General features: G+C 36.2%; 2 protein-coding genes across 4 annotated transcripts in view; both read right to left on the reverse strand.

The window, feature by feature from the left end:
• slc9a3.1 (solute carrier family 9 member A3, tandem duplicate 1) overlaps nt 1–16,393 on the reverse strand; it is a 110,146-nt gene that overhangs the window by 12,291 nt on the left and 81,462 nt on the right. The gene's annotated exons all lie outside the window — the stretch shown is intronic.
• Nucleotides 862–16,017, reverse strand: tekt2 (tektin 2). Of its 3 annotated transcripts, none has more exons than XM_087294399.1 (10): nt 15,761–16,017; nt 13,921–14,093; nt 13,435–13,560; nt 11,343–11,548; nt 9,498–9,651; nt 9,268–9,382; nt 8,468–8,575; nt 5,542–5,685; nt 4,135–4,214; nt 862–4,047 (listed from the first exon to the last, which is right to left on the reverse strand). In XM_087294399.1, exons 4-10 carry the CDS (start codon nt 11,395–11,397, stop codon nt 3,849–3,851), a joined length of 855 nt encoding a protein of 284 aa, XP_087150525.1. In that variant the 5' UTR covers nt 11,398–11,548; nt 13,435–13,560; nt 13,921–14,093; nt 15,761–16,017; the 3' UTR covers nt 862–3,848.

Below are 16,393 nucleotides of genomic sequence, written 5' to 3' on the forward strand. Positions count from 1 at the left end.
GAGCGTTTTCTCAGAGGATGACAAGGTGACAAAACATGCTGTAATTCTGATACAAGTTTTATTTATCGAGAAAATGACAAAGCACTGGGTGTTTGGGTGTTCTGTGTTTGTCTGAGATAATTAGTCTACCGAAATGTGTATATTCCATACAAAGTATGAAGCTGATCGGTCAGTTCTTATTATGTGACTTGTGATGCGCTCATTGGATTCTTTCAACTGTGCTTCTGGTGCTTCACGCCGCTCATGCGCACACCTTCATTGGAAGCAACAAACTTATGCAAACTCTAGAAAAGAAAAGAAAAGAAAAGAAAAGAAAAGAAAAGAAAAGAAAAGAAAAGAAAAGATAAAATATGCTAACGGCCCCTAAAAGCCCGTCGTCATTTGTGATCTCCATCAGTTTATCTTCTTGCACAGACATGGTGGATTCACCTGATTTGTTGACAAATGGGTTTTAGATCTATTCCTTTGCAGTTCACGGATCCTTGGCTGGGCCTTTTATCCTTAGCAAAGAACTTTCCGAAGATGTCTGTTCGTTACTCATTTTGCTGCTTGTTAGTTAAACTTGGGTGCTCAAGTGACCGAGATGTAAGTGAGAGAAAACTGTCCCTTTTCAAAATAAAAGACTTTTCAAAATAATAGATTGTTCAGACTTGATAATAAATAAAACGGAAATAATTAATGATTTCTTGTGCAGCCCGGTACCAATTAATTGATTGAGGACCACTGATCTAGAGGCCTTTGCTTTTGTTATGTGCCACTTCTGGTACCACATGACCAACTAGAAGTCAAGTTATTGCTTATTGTTCCATAAACTTGGATAGGCGACAAGACTTTTGTCAGGTAGTTTATTAAAACAGTGAATTCAGTAGGTTGTAAATACCTTTATTAAATATCTGCCAAACATATCAGCTCAAATCAAGAACTTTAAACCACACAAGATTCATTTTAAATACACAGATTACTAAAACAAGAACAGAAACTTCAGCAACCAATTTCAGGATAACAAAATAACAAAAAGCCTAGCAAAACATCAAAAAATTACTAAATCAAGTCTTTATACAATGGCATTAAATGGAATCTGACTGTACTGTTTAACAAAATTTGACTAACCATATTGTGAATTGACTCCTGTAACATTTGCCATGCATTTAACCTCATCGGGAAGCACCTTTCTTGTTATTTCCCATAGACGCAAATAGTTCCATTTAGAAGCATTAGTGTAGCTGTATAAACCCTCTCCAATGAATGGATGTGCGTATTTTTGTGTTCCCTATTCTTTTATCTTGTGCATCAGAGAGTCAAAGTCCAGCCTAAATAGAGCGGTTCATATGACATTAGCTTCCTCTCCTACACATAACTGAAGAATATGTTGACCGATGGATTAACATTGTTGTTGGAAAAGACTGAGAAAACAAACAAAACAAAAAAGTAACAATAGAACACTCGCAAGCGAAATACGCCATAAACAAAGACAACACTCATTATAGAACTATTTAAACCTGCAAATGTGTCTTTATATTTGAGATGTTTGCTTAAATACAGTTTGGAAAATCAAATCAATGTTTAACTTATTTTTTAAAATATACGATTTTGAAAATTGCATATTTATGTCGATACCAGCCTCAAGATAAAACTGAAATTAGCAAAATACTGGAATCAGGAAAATACTTATGTAATTTAAAGAAGAACTAGATTTATTTATATTAAATTAATGATCAAGGAACAAATTTATTTGCTTTCTTTTAGTAATAAATCTTACCGATTAAACTGCCCATTTTTGTAGCTCAAATTGAAAATTCTGGTGCTGGCAACTCCAATTCCCAGGGAACTCAAATACTGTAAACGTGCTGTAAGCTGCATTGGATAAGTGTCTGGCAAATGTAATCTTATTTTACCTACTTCCTCATTAACTCACCTGACCAAGCTGATAAATACCAAGTTGCCGTCATTAACTGTCCTGTGTAAATATGATCATCTGTCTGACGTCAAAATGTTGTGAAAATTTGTAACAAGCCATTGGACCAGGGTTGCCAAGTCTTTCATTTCCACAGAATCTAGATGTTTTTAAACTATTAGGGAGGGTTGTTTTCACCCCTCATACATTAAAGATTTTGTCCATTCTGTATCATATTTACCCAGCAGGCACACAACATCATAAGGCGTTAATATTAGGTTAGATTTAGTTCATGACGTCAGGTGACCAGCCAGTGTCTAAGGACAATGTTATTTTGACGTCCAATAAGGCATTTGAGCATCATATTTTATTTGCACATTTATTGAATGGAAATGTTTCTGATTCACGTATGCAAATTTGTCTTCAGATGGTGCCTTTATAGCAACGTGCGTGCAGTCGATCGCTCTGATTAAATGGGAAAACCGGCGATCGCAGCAAATTGCGCTTTAATGTTTGGCTGGTCAACTGCATGGTGTGGAAACCTTATATACCTGCTAGACATGCGGATGATCCTGTCCCATACATCTGCCATTGCAAGGCTCAAAGATACTTTGTAGTGTGCAATTTAACACAATTGCTTCAAGGAGTCGCCAATGGAAATAAAACAAACACACACAAGAAATGCACGTACACCATACATGAAGTTGGCGTGCACCAACGCACATTCACACGTTCATTTCATCGTTAGTAAATCCAAACGTGAGCGTGAAATCTGGCGTGCGCAAAGTTTTTGTGCGTATGCAGCATTGATACATGAGACCCCAGAAATGTATTTAGCTGTAGGTATTGTGCCTGGGTTGGATTCCTTTGAATGATTGGATCTCACGCGCTAAACTGTATCGAACCATAGTAAATATTAGGGGTGTGATGAGATTTTGGGCTATGATACTAAATTACATCAAGATTGCTCGTTGAGGTGAAAAGAGTTGTGAGTTGTGATGTTATGATGAAGCATGAGGGTAGGGTGAAATTAGCACTGACTATTGGAGGCAGGATTGGATTGGATTTGAACCCCATTGGGTGTGACGTAACCAATTTTTTCACTGGAGTTCAAAAATTGCCATGTCCAAAAATCAAGGCTGCTACAACAAGTATAAGGGTATATGCCGAAGCATGCTAATAGGACTTTTAATTTGCCAGTAACCTGAGTTAAGCACTTCCGGCGAATTGAACGCCAATGCAAAAACCGGCGCGTTTAAAGTCTGTTTTCTTAAAAAATTAGAGTGATATCCGATATAAAGTGGGTCTCAGACTGTACAAGAAGCACTGCATTAAATTACATTTCCCCCTGTCATGTCTTTTAATTTGAGCATTTATTTTACCCCAGTATATTCAATGGAGCTTCTGCGCTAGCCTGCCGATTCTGACGGGCGCGTTAACCACTTTTTGTCTCGTTTTACGCTTGAGCAACTAAATAAATGGCAACGTTTTTTTAACTGAATGTATTTTAATTACATTACAACATCGATGCTGTAAAAGGAACCGTATAAAATGGAAAAAAGTTCACAATAACAGGTCACCGGAAGTTTATCAGTATGGGAAAAACACTAGCTTGGCATAAACCCTATTTTGTTACATATAAATACTATTTTCCATTCATATGTAAGCAAAATAGTTTGCAGTGTTTGCATGCCCTTTACAGCATAGAATTTAATAAAATTGAAGTAAAATCATTACAAGTTGATTTTAAAAAACACCTAAATAGTTTAGCATTTTGTGATTTTTTTTTTCAGTTAAATAAAATATATTTCATGGAGGATTGCAAAAAAATTGTATAAAAAATCTCGTCTAGTTCTCGTGAACCCAATCTCGTGTCTCGTCTCGTCTTGTGGAGTAAGCGTCTCGTCACACCCCTTGTAAATATAACCTCAGAAGTAAGAATCAGGGAATCAACTCAAGCAAGGACCAGCTTGTGTCTGCCACTAGAGTTGGCAAGGGGCACAACAGCTGAAGGCAGACCCTCAGTCGTGCCCCCCAGAGTCAAGCGCTGCCGGGTCTGGTTGCTGCGCTGCTCCAGCGACAAGGCATCCTGTTTACGAGACAGTTCTTCCATCATCTGAGCTTCATGCTGCTTCAGAGACTGCAGAGAGTGCCTGGTCATGGTAGCAAATTGTGTTCCCATGTCAGATTGCCTTTGCAATATATATAGAGGAGGAATTGAGATAAAACAGTTGACTCACTGGGCCTGTGCTAGCTTCTGTTTCAGTGCCAGAATAGTGGCTTCCAGGTGCTTGGCTTCATCCACCAATCCAAACTGTACCTGGGTGAAATATGTTGAGATAGCCAGTCAAAACACAGCAGATTAAGATGGATTATGTTTGCTTTTCAGTGAGTGATATGAGTAAACTAGAACAAAGGTCATGCCATTATTGCTAATATGTGTATCGTAGGCCATGTCCACAATAATTCAAAACAATTTTTTGAGATGGCATTTTTAGGCAACAAATATATATATATATTTTTAAAATGCTATCAAAGGAAAGTCACATCTCAAAGTGTCTTACATCTTAACACATACACAGTACAGGGACAATAGCATATCATTGTGAATGAACTTGGGAGATGAGTGTATGTAGAATATTTTATATATATATTACTTACTTGCTTACTCCCAGGGCCATTTTATATCAAAAGTTATATATACTGTATGTATATATATATATATATATATATATATATATATATATATATATATATATATATATATATATATATATATATATATATATATATATATATTTAACACCATATTGGTGTTTCGTACATCTAGCTTTTATGAGGTGGTTTGTTAGCCCAACGCTAAACCCCCAACCTGGAGGACCAGGAGATACACACATATACTATGGACAGTTTAGCTTAACCCAATCTACTTATAGCCATGTCTTAAGACTGTGTGGGAAACCGGAGCACCCGGAGAAAACCCATGAGAACACAGGGAGAACATGCAAACTCCACACAGACGGTCGAACCAGCTACCTTCTTACTGTGAGGCGATAGCGCTACCCACTGCGTCACGTGTTGTCCATTATATATATATATATTTATTTATTCAGAATTCAAATGTGGAATGGATTAAATTTTTCAGGCCATCTAAACTGTTACATCAGATATTTATCAGAGCCTCAGATACTGAATACTGTACAATAATTCTGAGTTATGGCAACATCTGTACTGCAACCCCTGTTACCGCTGTTTTTATGCATACCAAATCAACATTATTGTGAATAAGAACTTTTGTAGATATTTTATATAATGAAAGACAAACTGCATATTGACAGTCAATCATTTACATGATTAACATGAAGCATTACAAACCTAAATACATGTACAGTCCAATCACACAATTAACTGGATTTAACAAGTTGAGCACAGTTAAAAGATGGTTCAGAAGCCATTCAATCAGGAATCTCATGTGAGGCTGAAAGATTATCTGTTTGGTTTGAAAGTAGTTTGTGTGTATTTAGTTTATATCATACATCGCAACACTGTTGTCAATAGACATTGCCTTTTTTTGCATGCCAAATTTCCAGAATTTGACCAAACCACTGTGTAAGGTACTGTAACCAACCAACTGGTTGTGATGTTACCTCATCTCGGCACAAGTCCATGCCAGGTCTCTTTATCCTGTTCTCCAGACGGGTGTGGACCAGCTTTAGAGGCGCTGTCTTAGCCTGCAGGTCCTCCTCCAGGCCAATGATATCCTTCTCCAGCTCAGCAATCTCATCTTGAGTCTGAAACATATGAGCCCACATATCGAAATATCAACAAATAAATAAACATTCTATTAATCCATTATCTCACAACGCACTGGAATTCTTGATTCTGATTGGCAGATATTTTGAACAATGACCTACACTGCATTATAATGAACACCACTCTTATTAAAAACAACTTTCATTGCTTATTAATGGAAATATCTAATCAGCCAATCACATTGGCGCTAGATATTGGGTGACAAATCCTACTTTGCAGGTCCACTGTTCTCTAAATTCATCTTACAATTAGTTGAAGCATAGGCCCTCCAAGCACATGTTTCTACACCCATGCTCAAGACTATAAAACTGACCATTGCAATGTGGTAGAAAAGTGATGTAAATGACTTAGAAAGTTACCATGGTTGTTGGTACCAGATTGGCTGGTCTTGTTTACGTCAGAAACTACTGATCTACTGGGATTTTCACACACAATGATCTCTAGATTTACCATAGAATGGACAGAACAAGGGAAAATATCCAATGAGCAGTAGTTCCAGCCTCATCTCATGAGGAAACTAATGTATTTTGCGTTTCATCAGTTTAGTTTAGTGGCTAATTCGTACAAATTCTTACAAGTTCAGTCATACGAAAATGTACGATTTTAAAAAAGTAGGCGTGGCAGCCAACCCCACCTCTAAATCCAACCATCATTGGAGGGTAAGCAAATTGTACTAAACTGTACAAATGAGATTGTACGAATTCATTCGAATTAGCCACTGAATCAAAAAGTTATGACTTGCTGTGAGATAACATTGGTAGTTCTCTGGGTTGATAGTTCTCTTGTTGATGCCAAAGGAGAGAGGAGAATTGCTAAAGTGTTAGGATTGGTAAAAAAAAAAAGGTTAAGAGTAACACAAATAACTATTTGTTGCACCAATATAAGCAGAAGAGCATTCCTGAATAGACATCATGAGATTCATGAGCAACAGCAGCAGAAGAACACACCAGGAGCTACTCTATTGGAAAACTGTAACTGGACAAAGGTTGTCTGGACAGGTGGAGAGTCAGAATTTTTACATCACAGTTCATATGGATGAGTCAGAATTTCCATAAACAACATAAAAGCATGAACCCTTCCTGTCTTATATCACTGCTTCAGGCTGCTGATGCTGGTGTAATGGTGTGGGGGTGTTTATGTCACACTTTTGGCCTCTTAGATTTAACTGAGCAAAGTTTAAAGGTCCTGTGAAATTAAAATCATTTTTTTTTTCTTTAGATTCGGTCTGACAGTTTTAAGGACATCTATTAGCTAGTGTGCTCCAAAACAGTCACAAAATTTGCGTTTAGAAAATGTAAAAAAAAAAAAAAAAAATATATATATATATATATATATATATATATATATATATATATATATATATATATATATATATATATATATATATATATATATATATATATATATATATATATGCAAAGCTTGCAGTTTGTTACTTCCACCTAAATTGATAAATGATTGTTTTCACATCACCTCATACGTTAACTTTTCATTAATTCTTAACCAATCAGATGCTTTCTAGTAGCCTCTTTCAAGACACTTCTCATTTACTTTTCATTTGAGGCACTTGATCTCAGCCACTCTCACTGGCAGAACTTTAATAAAAGAAACACAATTGGCTGTTTTTTTAAAAGGGAGGAGCTACATATGTCCCATAATCTCTTCATTTTTCAGCTGAGATTACATCAAACACTGAAAAAAAGCACTTCATGGGACCTTAAAATGTTACAGCCAACCTGAGTATTGTTGCTGACCATGTCCTTCTCTTTATGACTACAATGTACCCATTATATTGCACAGTCAAAAATAACCAGTTGTTTCAAACTTGCTATACTTGAACGAAACAATGAGTTCACTATAGGCATACAGTATGGCCTCCACAGTCACCAGATCTCAATCCAAATAAATCTGCACCTACTGGATGAACAAGACAGCATTGATTAGAAGATGATAAATCTACAGTAACTGTGTGATATCATGGTAATATGGACCAATATCTCTGAGAAATGTTTCCAGCATCTTGTGGAATCCATGCCATAAATAGTTATGGCAGTTTTGAAGGCAAAAGTGGATCAATTTCAGTGTTAGTAAGTTGTACCTAATAAAGTGGCCAGTTACTGTTTATGATCCCAAACAACAAATTTGTAAGCTCATGTCTGTCTATCAAATAGTGTGCACTCAAACAAATGTCTATGTATTGATTTATTATTATTATTATTTTATTATTTTGTGGGAAGTCATAATAGGGATTATTTAGCTGTAACCTGGTCATCATTCCAAATTAACCCCTTTCAGTCTAATATTAAATTATTATGCCTCACTTGATCACCCCGTTTGGGTTTATTTGGGAATAATGACAAGTTAACCCATATTTATTTCATTTTACTTGTGTATGAACATTTTTTATACTTTATTATTATAGGGATTGTGCACCCCAAAATACATACAAATCCTCATTTACTCACACTCAAGTGGTTCTAAACATTTATGAATTTCTTCAGTTGGATAAAAAAATGTCAAGATGTTGTGAAAAATGATTAAAAAAAGAATTTTTTTTTCGAAATCATTTTCGAAACCAAAGATTCTTCAGTATATCTCAATGTGTTCAGGAGAAGAAGGAAGGATGAGTAAATGAACTATATTTTGTCAGGCACTTTGTTTGAGTTTGTACACTTTTACAAGATGTCCTATGCTTCACTGCACATTCAGGACCACCAAAAAAATCTAAAAATGAGGAACAGAATTAGGATGAAACCTTACCGTTTTCAGCTGCCATTGCATATCATGATGGGCTTGTTCCTCGTGGTGAGTTCGCTTACGGAGCGCAAACTCCACCGACATTCGTTGGGCTTCCAGTTCATTCTGCACCTAAGAACGAAAAAGCATAGTGGATGAACACCACATAGTTTATATACCCTGTTACAGTCTTTCAACCATAATTACATCATTAAAGTTGTATTTAAATTACTATGTCTGCTAAGCACTTTAATTACTCAAAAAGGATTTTAATTATTTGACTCAAAACTACTTAAAATCCCTGTAAGTCTCAATGTTTGACATTTGAGTCATGCTTTTTAATAACAATCGTGACAGTTAACAAACAGGATTACATTGCAAAAAAGAAAAGTAAACTATATGTATCAAAACGAAAAAATCATATTCCATATAAAGCATATACTCTCACTGAATAATCAGTTTAATGTTTCCTAAGCAGGGTCAAATGACAAATGTAAAACAATTGTTAAAAAAAATTGTGCAAAATACACAAACAACAAAGAAAAATAACAAAAGCAACTAAATTATTGGCTTCTCTAATTTTACAGAACCATTGATTTTATTTATAGCAATTAAAAGGCAAGTATATAAGTAACTTCAACTCACTGACCCTAAAAATGACCACTGCTTATATTTTTCAATGGATGAGTAATTTAATTACAGTGACTAGTAACTACTTTGTAACTAATAACACCCAACACTGGTTCTAACCTAAAAGTTCCTTCAAACTGAGCTTTAAAATGCGTAAACATGTTGAATTTAAATCTGTAGGCCAGGTCTTGCACCTGTGCTCTTGTGATGCTGTTATTTTCTCTTATCTGCACTGAGACCTGCATCTCTTCCCTTGCCCGGCTAATATTGTACCGGCTGAACTGCTCCCACTGCTGGGGATTGGTGGAACTGCAAAAAAAGACGACAAAATCCCAGATAAATAACTTGTTTATTGTTGTTGTTTTTTTTTAAACAATATTAAGCAAAGATAGCATGTTTGCTTATAGTTTACTCATAAACTCACCCAGGGGGCACTCTTGTAGGGTTAGGCTTCAGTGAGATCTCAGGTGATTGTATAGTAAGAGATAAGCATGACATATCCACATCGAGGGCCTCTATTTTATCCTGAAGGTCAATGGTCAGCTGTTGCCGAGCTTCCTGTAGACGACTGAGAAGATCTGCTGAGATTAGCAACAAGCTTATTTTCATCATATTTCAACAGTCAAAGGTCAAGTACACTGTAAAAAATGCTGGGTTTCACATAAATCCTTTATATTGTCTCAACACAAATTAATTAAATTGCTAAAATTTTGTTAAAGCAAAATTGTTAAAACAAAGTTAACTTAATCATTCATTCATTCATTCATTCATTCATTCATTCATTCATTCATTCATTTTCAACCGCTTTACCAGGGCCGCGTCGTGAAGGCAGCAGTCTCAGGAGAGAACCCCAGACTTCCCTCTCCCCAGACACTTCGTCCAGCTTCTCCAGGGGTGTTCCCGAGGCATTGCCAGGCCAGCCGAGAAACATAGTCCCTTCAGCGTGTTCTGGCTCTTCCCTGAGGAAGGGACATGCCTGGGACACCTACCTAGGCATTCTAAACAGATGCCTGAGCCACCTCAGCTGACTTCTCTCAATGTGGAGGAGCAGCGGCTCTACTCGAACTCCTCCCGGGTGACAGAGCTCCTCACCCTATCTATAAGGGTGCTCCCTGCCACCCTGCGAAGGAAACTAAATTTGGCCGCTTGTATCCGAGATCTTGTCCTTTCGGTCATGACCCAAAACTGATGACCATAGGTGAGAGTAGGAATGTAGATTGAAAGGTAAATTGAGAGCTTTGCCATTCGGCTCAGCTCCTTCTTTACCACAACGAACCGGTACATTGACCGCATCACTACTGCCGCTGCACCAATCCGCCTCTCAATCTCACATTCCATCCTTCCCTTACTCGTGAAGAAAACCCCAAGATACTTGAACTCCACCTGGGGTACGGACTTTCCTCCTACCTGGAGATGGCAAAACACCTTTTTCCAATGGAGTACCATGGCCTCGAACTTGGAGGTGCTGATTTTCATCCCAGCCGAGTCACACTCTGCAGCAAACCGCCCCAGTGCATGCTGAAGCTCCATTTTCAATGAAGCCAACAGAACAACATAGTCTGCGAATAACAGAGATGAAATACTGTGGTCCCCAAACCAGACCCCTTCTAGCCCAAGGCTGCACTTTGAAATTCTGTCCATAAAAATTATAAACAGAATTGGTGATAAAGGGCAGCCCTGCCGGAGTTCAACATGCACTGGAAACAGGTTTGACTTATTGCCGGCAATGTGAACCAAACTAGTCTGTTCATACAGGGACGAGACAGCCGGTAACAGAGTGCCTTTGACCCCAGAGTCCCTTCCACAGAATGCCACGAGGGACACAATTGAATGCCTTCTCCAAGTCCACAAGACACATGTGGACTGGTTGGGCATACTCCCAAGAACCCTCGAGCTCCCTGGTGAGAGCTTAGTCCAAAGAAGAGACGTGGGACCATTTTCCTGCAGGCCCACCACCTGAAGGGGTAGCAGGGGTTTAAAGTACCGTACCTTAAAGTAGTTTTTGAGTGTACACTGTATAAAATTCTGGGTTCCACACCAATTCTTCATGTTGTCTGAACACAAACCATTGTCCTAACACTTCATGTTGTCCCAAAAGTTAACTTAATCATTTTACAAATTAAATTAAGTTGTTCACCTCAAAAAAACTAAGAATTGTGTTGTTTCAACTCATTTTAAACAAGCTGTTTTTAAGTTTAATATTGGGTTTATAATTGAGCTAATCTTCAAACTAGTGAGGGCTTCCAACCTGAAATCTGAATGTTCTTACCACAGCTGTTCAAAGGCCTGATCGATGCACTGTTGAAGGACACGTTGTGCTCCATCAATCACCTCAACTTCTTTCTTAAGTTCAGCTTCTACTGGGTCACTGACCAGCTCCTTCCCACGACGGCCTTCCCTCAGGTTCAAGCACTCGGCGGTCACTTCAAGAGGCAGAACTGTGGCTGCAAGGGCTCGTTCCATCTCCTCCTTGGACTTAACAATTTTGTGAAATGAGGAGGAGGTATTATCTTTCTCTTTGAGTGAAAATTGTTATTAATTACTCACCTCATGTCTTTCCAAACCCCTGAGACATTCGTTCATATTCAGAACACAAATTAAGATATTTTAAATGATATCTGAGAGCTCCCTCATCCTCCATAAACAACAATGTTCCTGACTCATTCAAATTCAAGAACAATACCAAAAAACATTCTGAATATAGACCATAAGTCGTCAGTGGTTCAATTAGAATATTATCATTCAACAAAAAGTCTTTTGTGCGCACATAAATCAAACAAATAAAGACTTGATTCTTCAGTTTCCTTTCCCTCAGTTTCAGTATAGAGCACGCGTTCATGTGTCACACTTGGTCACATTTCTGACATTTTACCTCTGATGCGTCTGTGCTTTGTTTCAAATGCAGGAAGTCTTTTGTGGGTATTCAGGGTGAACAGTGCTCATGAATGTGCGCAATATACTGACACTGAGGAGAAACTGTTGAATAAAGTCCTTATGTTTGTTTATGAGTTTATGAGTGTACAAAAGTATTCTTGTAGCTTGATAATATTTCGATTGAACCATTGAAGGCATAGGGTCTGTTTTGAGGATGTTTTCTTTTTCTTTTTTCTTTTTTTGTCAGGAACCCTATTGTCTGGATGAGGAAGCTCTATGGTGGCCGAAAAACTAATTAAAAGAAAAAATCTTAAAAAGCAAATTAAGAATGATCTTCATCAGTTTGACAGCATACAGGTTGCAAATCCTGACAACACATTAAGGAAATGCGATACAAATTCTCACAACACATGCAAATAGCATGGAACACAACTGAAATGTTTCAAGGGGACCCAAAAATGTGACGGACCAACCTTGGATTTACTTAGGCTGCGTCCGAAACCGCATACTTCCATACTATATAGCACGCTAAAATCAGTATGCGAGCTGAGTAGTATGTCCGAATTCATAGAATTCGAAAATCAGTAGGCGAGAAGCACCCGGATGACTTACTACTTCCGTCGAGATTCTGAAGTGTGCATCCCATGCACGCTGCGCTATCCCATAATGCCCCGTGAGAGAATTCATGAATGGAAGTGAGGCGACGAAACTGACACAGGTAGGTCACGTGACCATGACAAAATGACGGATGAAGTGCGTCCGAATTCCATTCATACTTTTCACATTTATACTGCATAGAACGTACTGTTCTAACGGCCGAGTAGTATGTTTAAATTCAAATGCAGTACCTACTGAGTAGTAGGCGGTTTCGGACGCAGCCTTATTGTGCGTTGGCTCGTGACTATATAGTCACGAGCCAACGCACAACTAATATTAATTAATATTAATAGTAATTAATATTCCTCAGTGAAGTTGTAAGTGATCTTTAAAATATGAGTTTTTTTTTCCTTATTTTAACATCCTGCTTTTACCATTCCCTTGTCTTTTGTATATTATTAGCCTAAATAACCATAAGTAGCTGGGTCTGTCACGTTTTTTGGTCCCCTTGAAACATTCATACATTGTGCTATTTGCTTGTGTTGTGATAAATTGACGTGCGTTTTCTTAATTTGTTTGTATTTTGCATGTGTTTTCTTCAATTGCAGCACATTAAGCTCTCTCAGCCACCATAAAGCTCTGAATTTTAATCCAATATCTCTTAATTTGCGCTCCAAAGATTAAAGAAGTTCTGAGAGTTTTTTGAGCTGCTTTTTATTTGCTAATCAATGTTTTTTAATGCATAACTAACTTTCTTTGGGTTTAGAATGACTTGAAGTGTGAATAAATAAGGGCAAATGTTTGATTACAGAGTGAACTAGGATATCTTCAAGATAAAGAAAAAAGAGAGTCATATAAATAGGCTACTTGATATATGTTTTTATAATCACCAGAGTGAGAGCGTCCATTTCTTCATCCACTTCCTGCGCACAGGCTTTCAGATTCTCCTTCCAGCGTGTGATGTCATTAATTCTGTCTCTAAGTTTCCGGGTGCTGTCATACTCATTCCAGCTTGTCTGTCATGCAAAAAATTTGTTTGATACATCCTTTTTTATTCTGCCAAACAACTTCCCACCCTCATCCTAAAGGGATAGTTCAGCCAAAAGGAACATTCTACAATAATTTATTCATCCTCCACTTGTTCAAATCCTGTTTAAGTTTCTTTCTAATGTTGAACACAAAGGAATATATCCTGAAGAATAATGGAAATTGACTTCTGTAGTATTATTGGATGTATTTTGTGTTTAAAAGAAGACTATTATAAAATACGCTATATTTATAAAACTATATAGCGTAAATTTTGAGAACCAATTGACTGCGAGTAAATGGTGAGTAAATTTTAATTTTGGGGTGAACTATCCCTTTAATAACATTACCTTATTGGTCGTTTCGTTACGCAGAGCTCTTCCTTCCTGTCGTATCTCGTGTGAAACATTGCGTTTGTGTTCAGCAGTATCTGACATTTGCTTATTGTTAGTTGCCCAGTCAGAAACACTGTAGCGTGAGGCTGGCTTCGAGCTTAAGGTGGCCATGTTTGCTGACACAGTATCTGATGCCATAGAAACAAGACAACATGAAGAAAAAAAAATAGTTCTGGTAAACAAAAACAAGGTTAGCTTTCTGATTCTATGTGCTTTACTATTCAGTTATTTTTCACTCATATTATTATTATTGATCAAACTGTCAGTAATGCTTATTCGGTTAATTATTCTGATGTCTACACTATAGTCTCCAGTATTTTAGAAAATAATGTGAACAGTTGTATTTGAACAGACACAGAGAGACACTAGGTGAACAAATTTGACAAGGCAGAATTAAAGATTACCAGAATCCATTACCTCCAGTTTATTTACACTAAATGTTTAATGCTACAATGAATAATGTCCAAACTTGTGTGCTTCGTGCTCTGGAAAGCATTTTGATTTTATATTAATGGCTACAGACATATAGCAGCCAAGTCTTCCATAGAAATCCACTCTATTTCACACAGAATGTTTTGTAAAATTATAGGTAATCAGAATTTTTTACTTAAAACAAAAGCAGCCATTTAAACATAGCCCCAGTATACTTGCTGATTGGTCAATATATCTACCATTTTATTTATAAGAACAGCTTTAATTATGAATATGTCATCTCCACATTCCACCATTCCAAACATGGCAACTTATTGGCATTCTTGAAACAATGCATCATCCCTCACAGTAAAAATGCATGGGTTTTTGATGATGTAACAACATTGTTTTAAAAATGTGAGCATGATTGTGTTTCTAATGTATTTCAACCAGAGATTTTAGTAGATACAATTTACTAGATACAAAACTATTTTTCTTTTTACTACTTTATCTAATTCTTCCACATTCTAAAAAGTGATTAGTTACTTTTAATTAAAAAACTGCTTAAAAACTCTTGCCTAAAAAAGGGACAACTTTACTTTATAATAGTGAGTACACCCATTGTAAATTCGACATGCCAAGTGAACTTAACTGAATTGTTATTATTATGCATTGCAGTTAATTTAATTAATAATTTTAAAGCATCTGATTAAAGTCAACTAATATCTATTTACAATGCATCTTTTGTCATTGTGTTGTTAAATTAGTAATATCATGGATGTGAAGTTGAAGTGCAGTGTGATGTCATCAAATTTGTTGAAGTGTGACATGCTTTAAAATGTATACATCTACCGGTGAATTTCGACTAGCTAGTTTATAGTTATTATTAAGGCTGACATATTCATAATTAAAGAAAAAATAAAAGCTGTTTCGTGTACAAACAGTGGAGCAGCCTATAACAGATTAAAACGTAATTAGCATAATGCAAAGTTTCATTAATGCTGCTAATCAGAATTATATAAACACAAACATTATATCATTATGTTTATATATATATATAGTGTGTGTGTGTGTGTGTGTGTGTGTGTGTATATATATATATATATATATATATATATATATATATATATATATATATATATATATATATATATATATATATATCAGAATCTTTTCTTAACAATATATTGAAAATATATATTTAAAATGATTGTAGTTTTAAAGATTTGTTCCAAAGCAGTGCTATTAAAAAAAGGTGGAGAACGTATTCAGCGCCAACATATATAATCATATTTAAGATTTAAAAATTCATGTTAAAAAAAAGTTAACATGACGTTAGTCTACGTGCTATATCTAAACCATCAAAAACATTTATCTGACTTACCGGGAAGACTGATCTTTTAGTGTTGTCTTTTGCTGTTGGGAGTCCAGCAGTAAACAGTTAGCGGGTCTCTTGGTAACGGGGCGACGCAACCGTAGCTTGTTCAATAATTTAAATAGCATAGCAACCCTCAACAATTACTCATAGACGGTTTAATCGCCTGTGACATACTGTGTCCGTTACCGATCCTCTCTATCCCAGACATGTAATTATTTGTACTTGTTAAACTAAAGTGAATATCATTTAGTACATGCATTTTTGAATATTAACTGGAAGGTAAAATTTTGACTTAAAATAAACACCCAAACCAGAACATTCCAACAAAAAGTATAGCAACACATTGGCAACATTATAGGATCACATTTAGGAATTATTAAGAATTTTTACTTGTTTTTTCAAAAAACAATCAGATAATTGTAAAGTCACTGCAAAAAAAAAAAAAAAAAAAAAAAAAAAACTTCTTACCTGGATTTTTTGTCTTGGTTAGTTGAAATACCTAAAAAATCTTAAATCAAGAATTTTGTAGACAAGCAAAACTTATTGTCTTGTTTTAAGAAATAATATGCCAAAATGAATTGAGTTTTCTTCTTTAAACAAGCAAAATAATCTGCCAAGGGGGTAAGAAAAATAATCTTT

Source organism: Danio rerio, chromosome 19, assembly GCF_052040795.2.
Source record: "Danio rerio strain M-AB ecotype USA chromosome 19, GRCz13ab, whole genome shotgun sequence".
Taxonomy (NCBI): Eukaryota; Metazoa; Chordata; class Actinopteri; order Cypriniformes; family Danionidae; genus Danio; species Danio rerio.

Bases quoted from the DNA above. Each gene is read 5' to 3' on its own strand.
- tekt2 (XM_087294398.1), bottom strand. From the start codon at position 11,397: ATGGAGCACAACGTGTCCTTCAACAGTGCATCGATCAGGCCTTTGAAC. The intron at 8,576-9,267 runs GTGCAAGACCTG...TTTCGTTCTTAG, and splicing joins ACAGCATCACAAGAGCACAG to GTGCAGAATGAACTGGAAGC. The intron at 4,215-5,541 runs GTAACATCACAA...TATTTCACCCAG, and splicing joins TGGACTTGTGCCGAGATGAG to GTACAGTTTGGATTGGTGGA.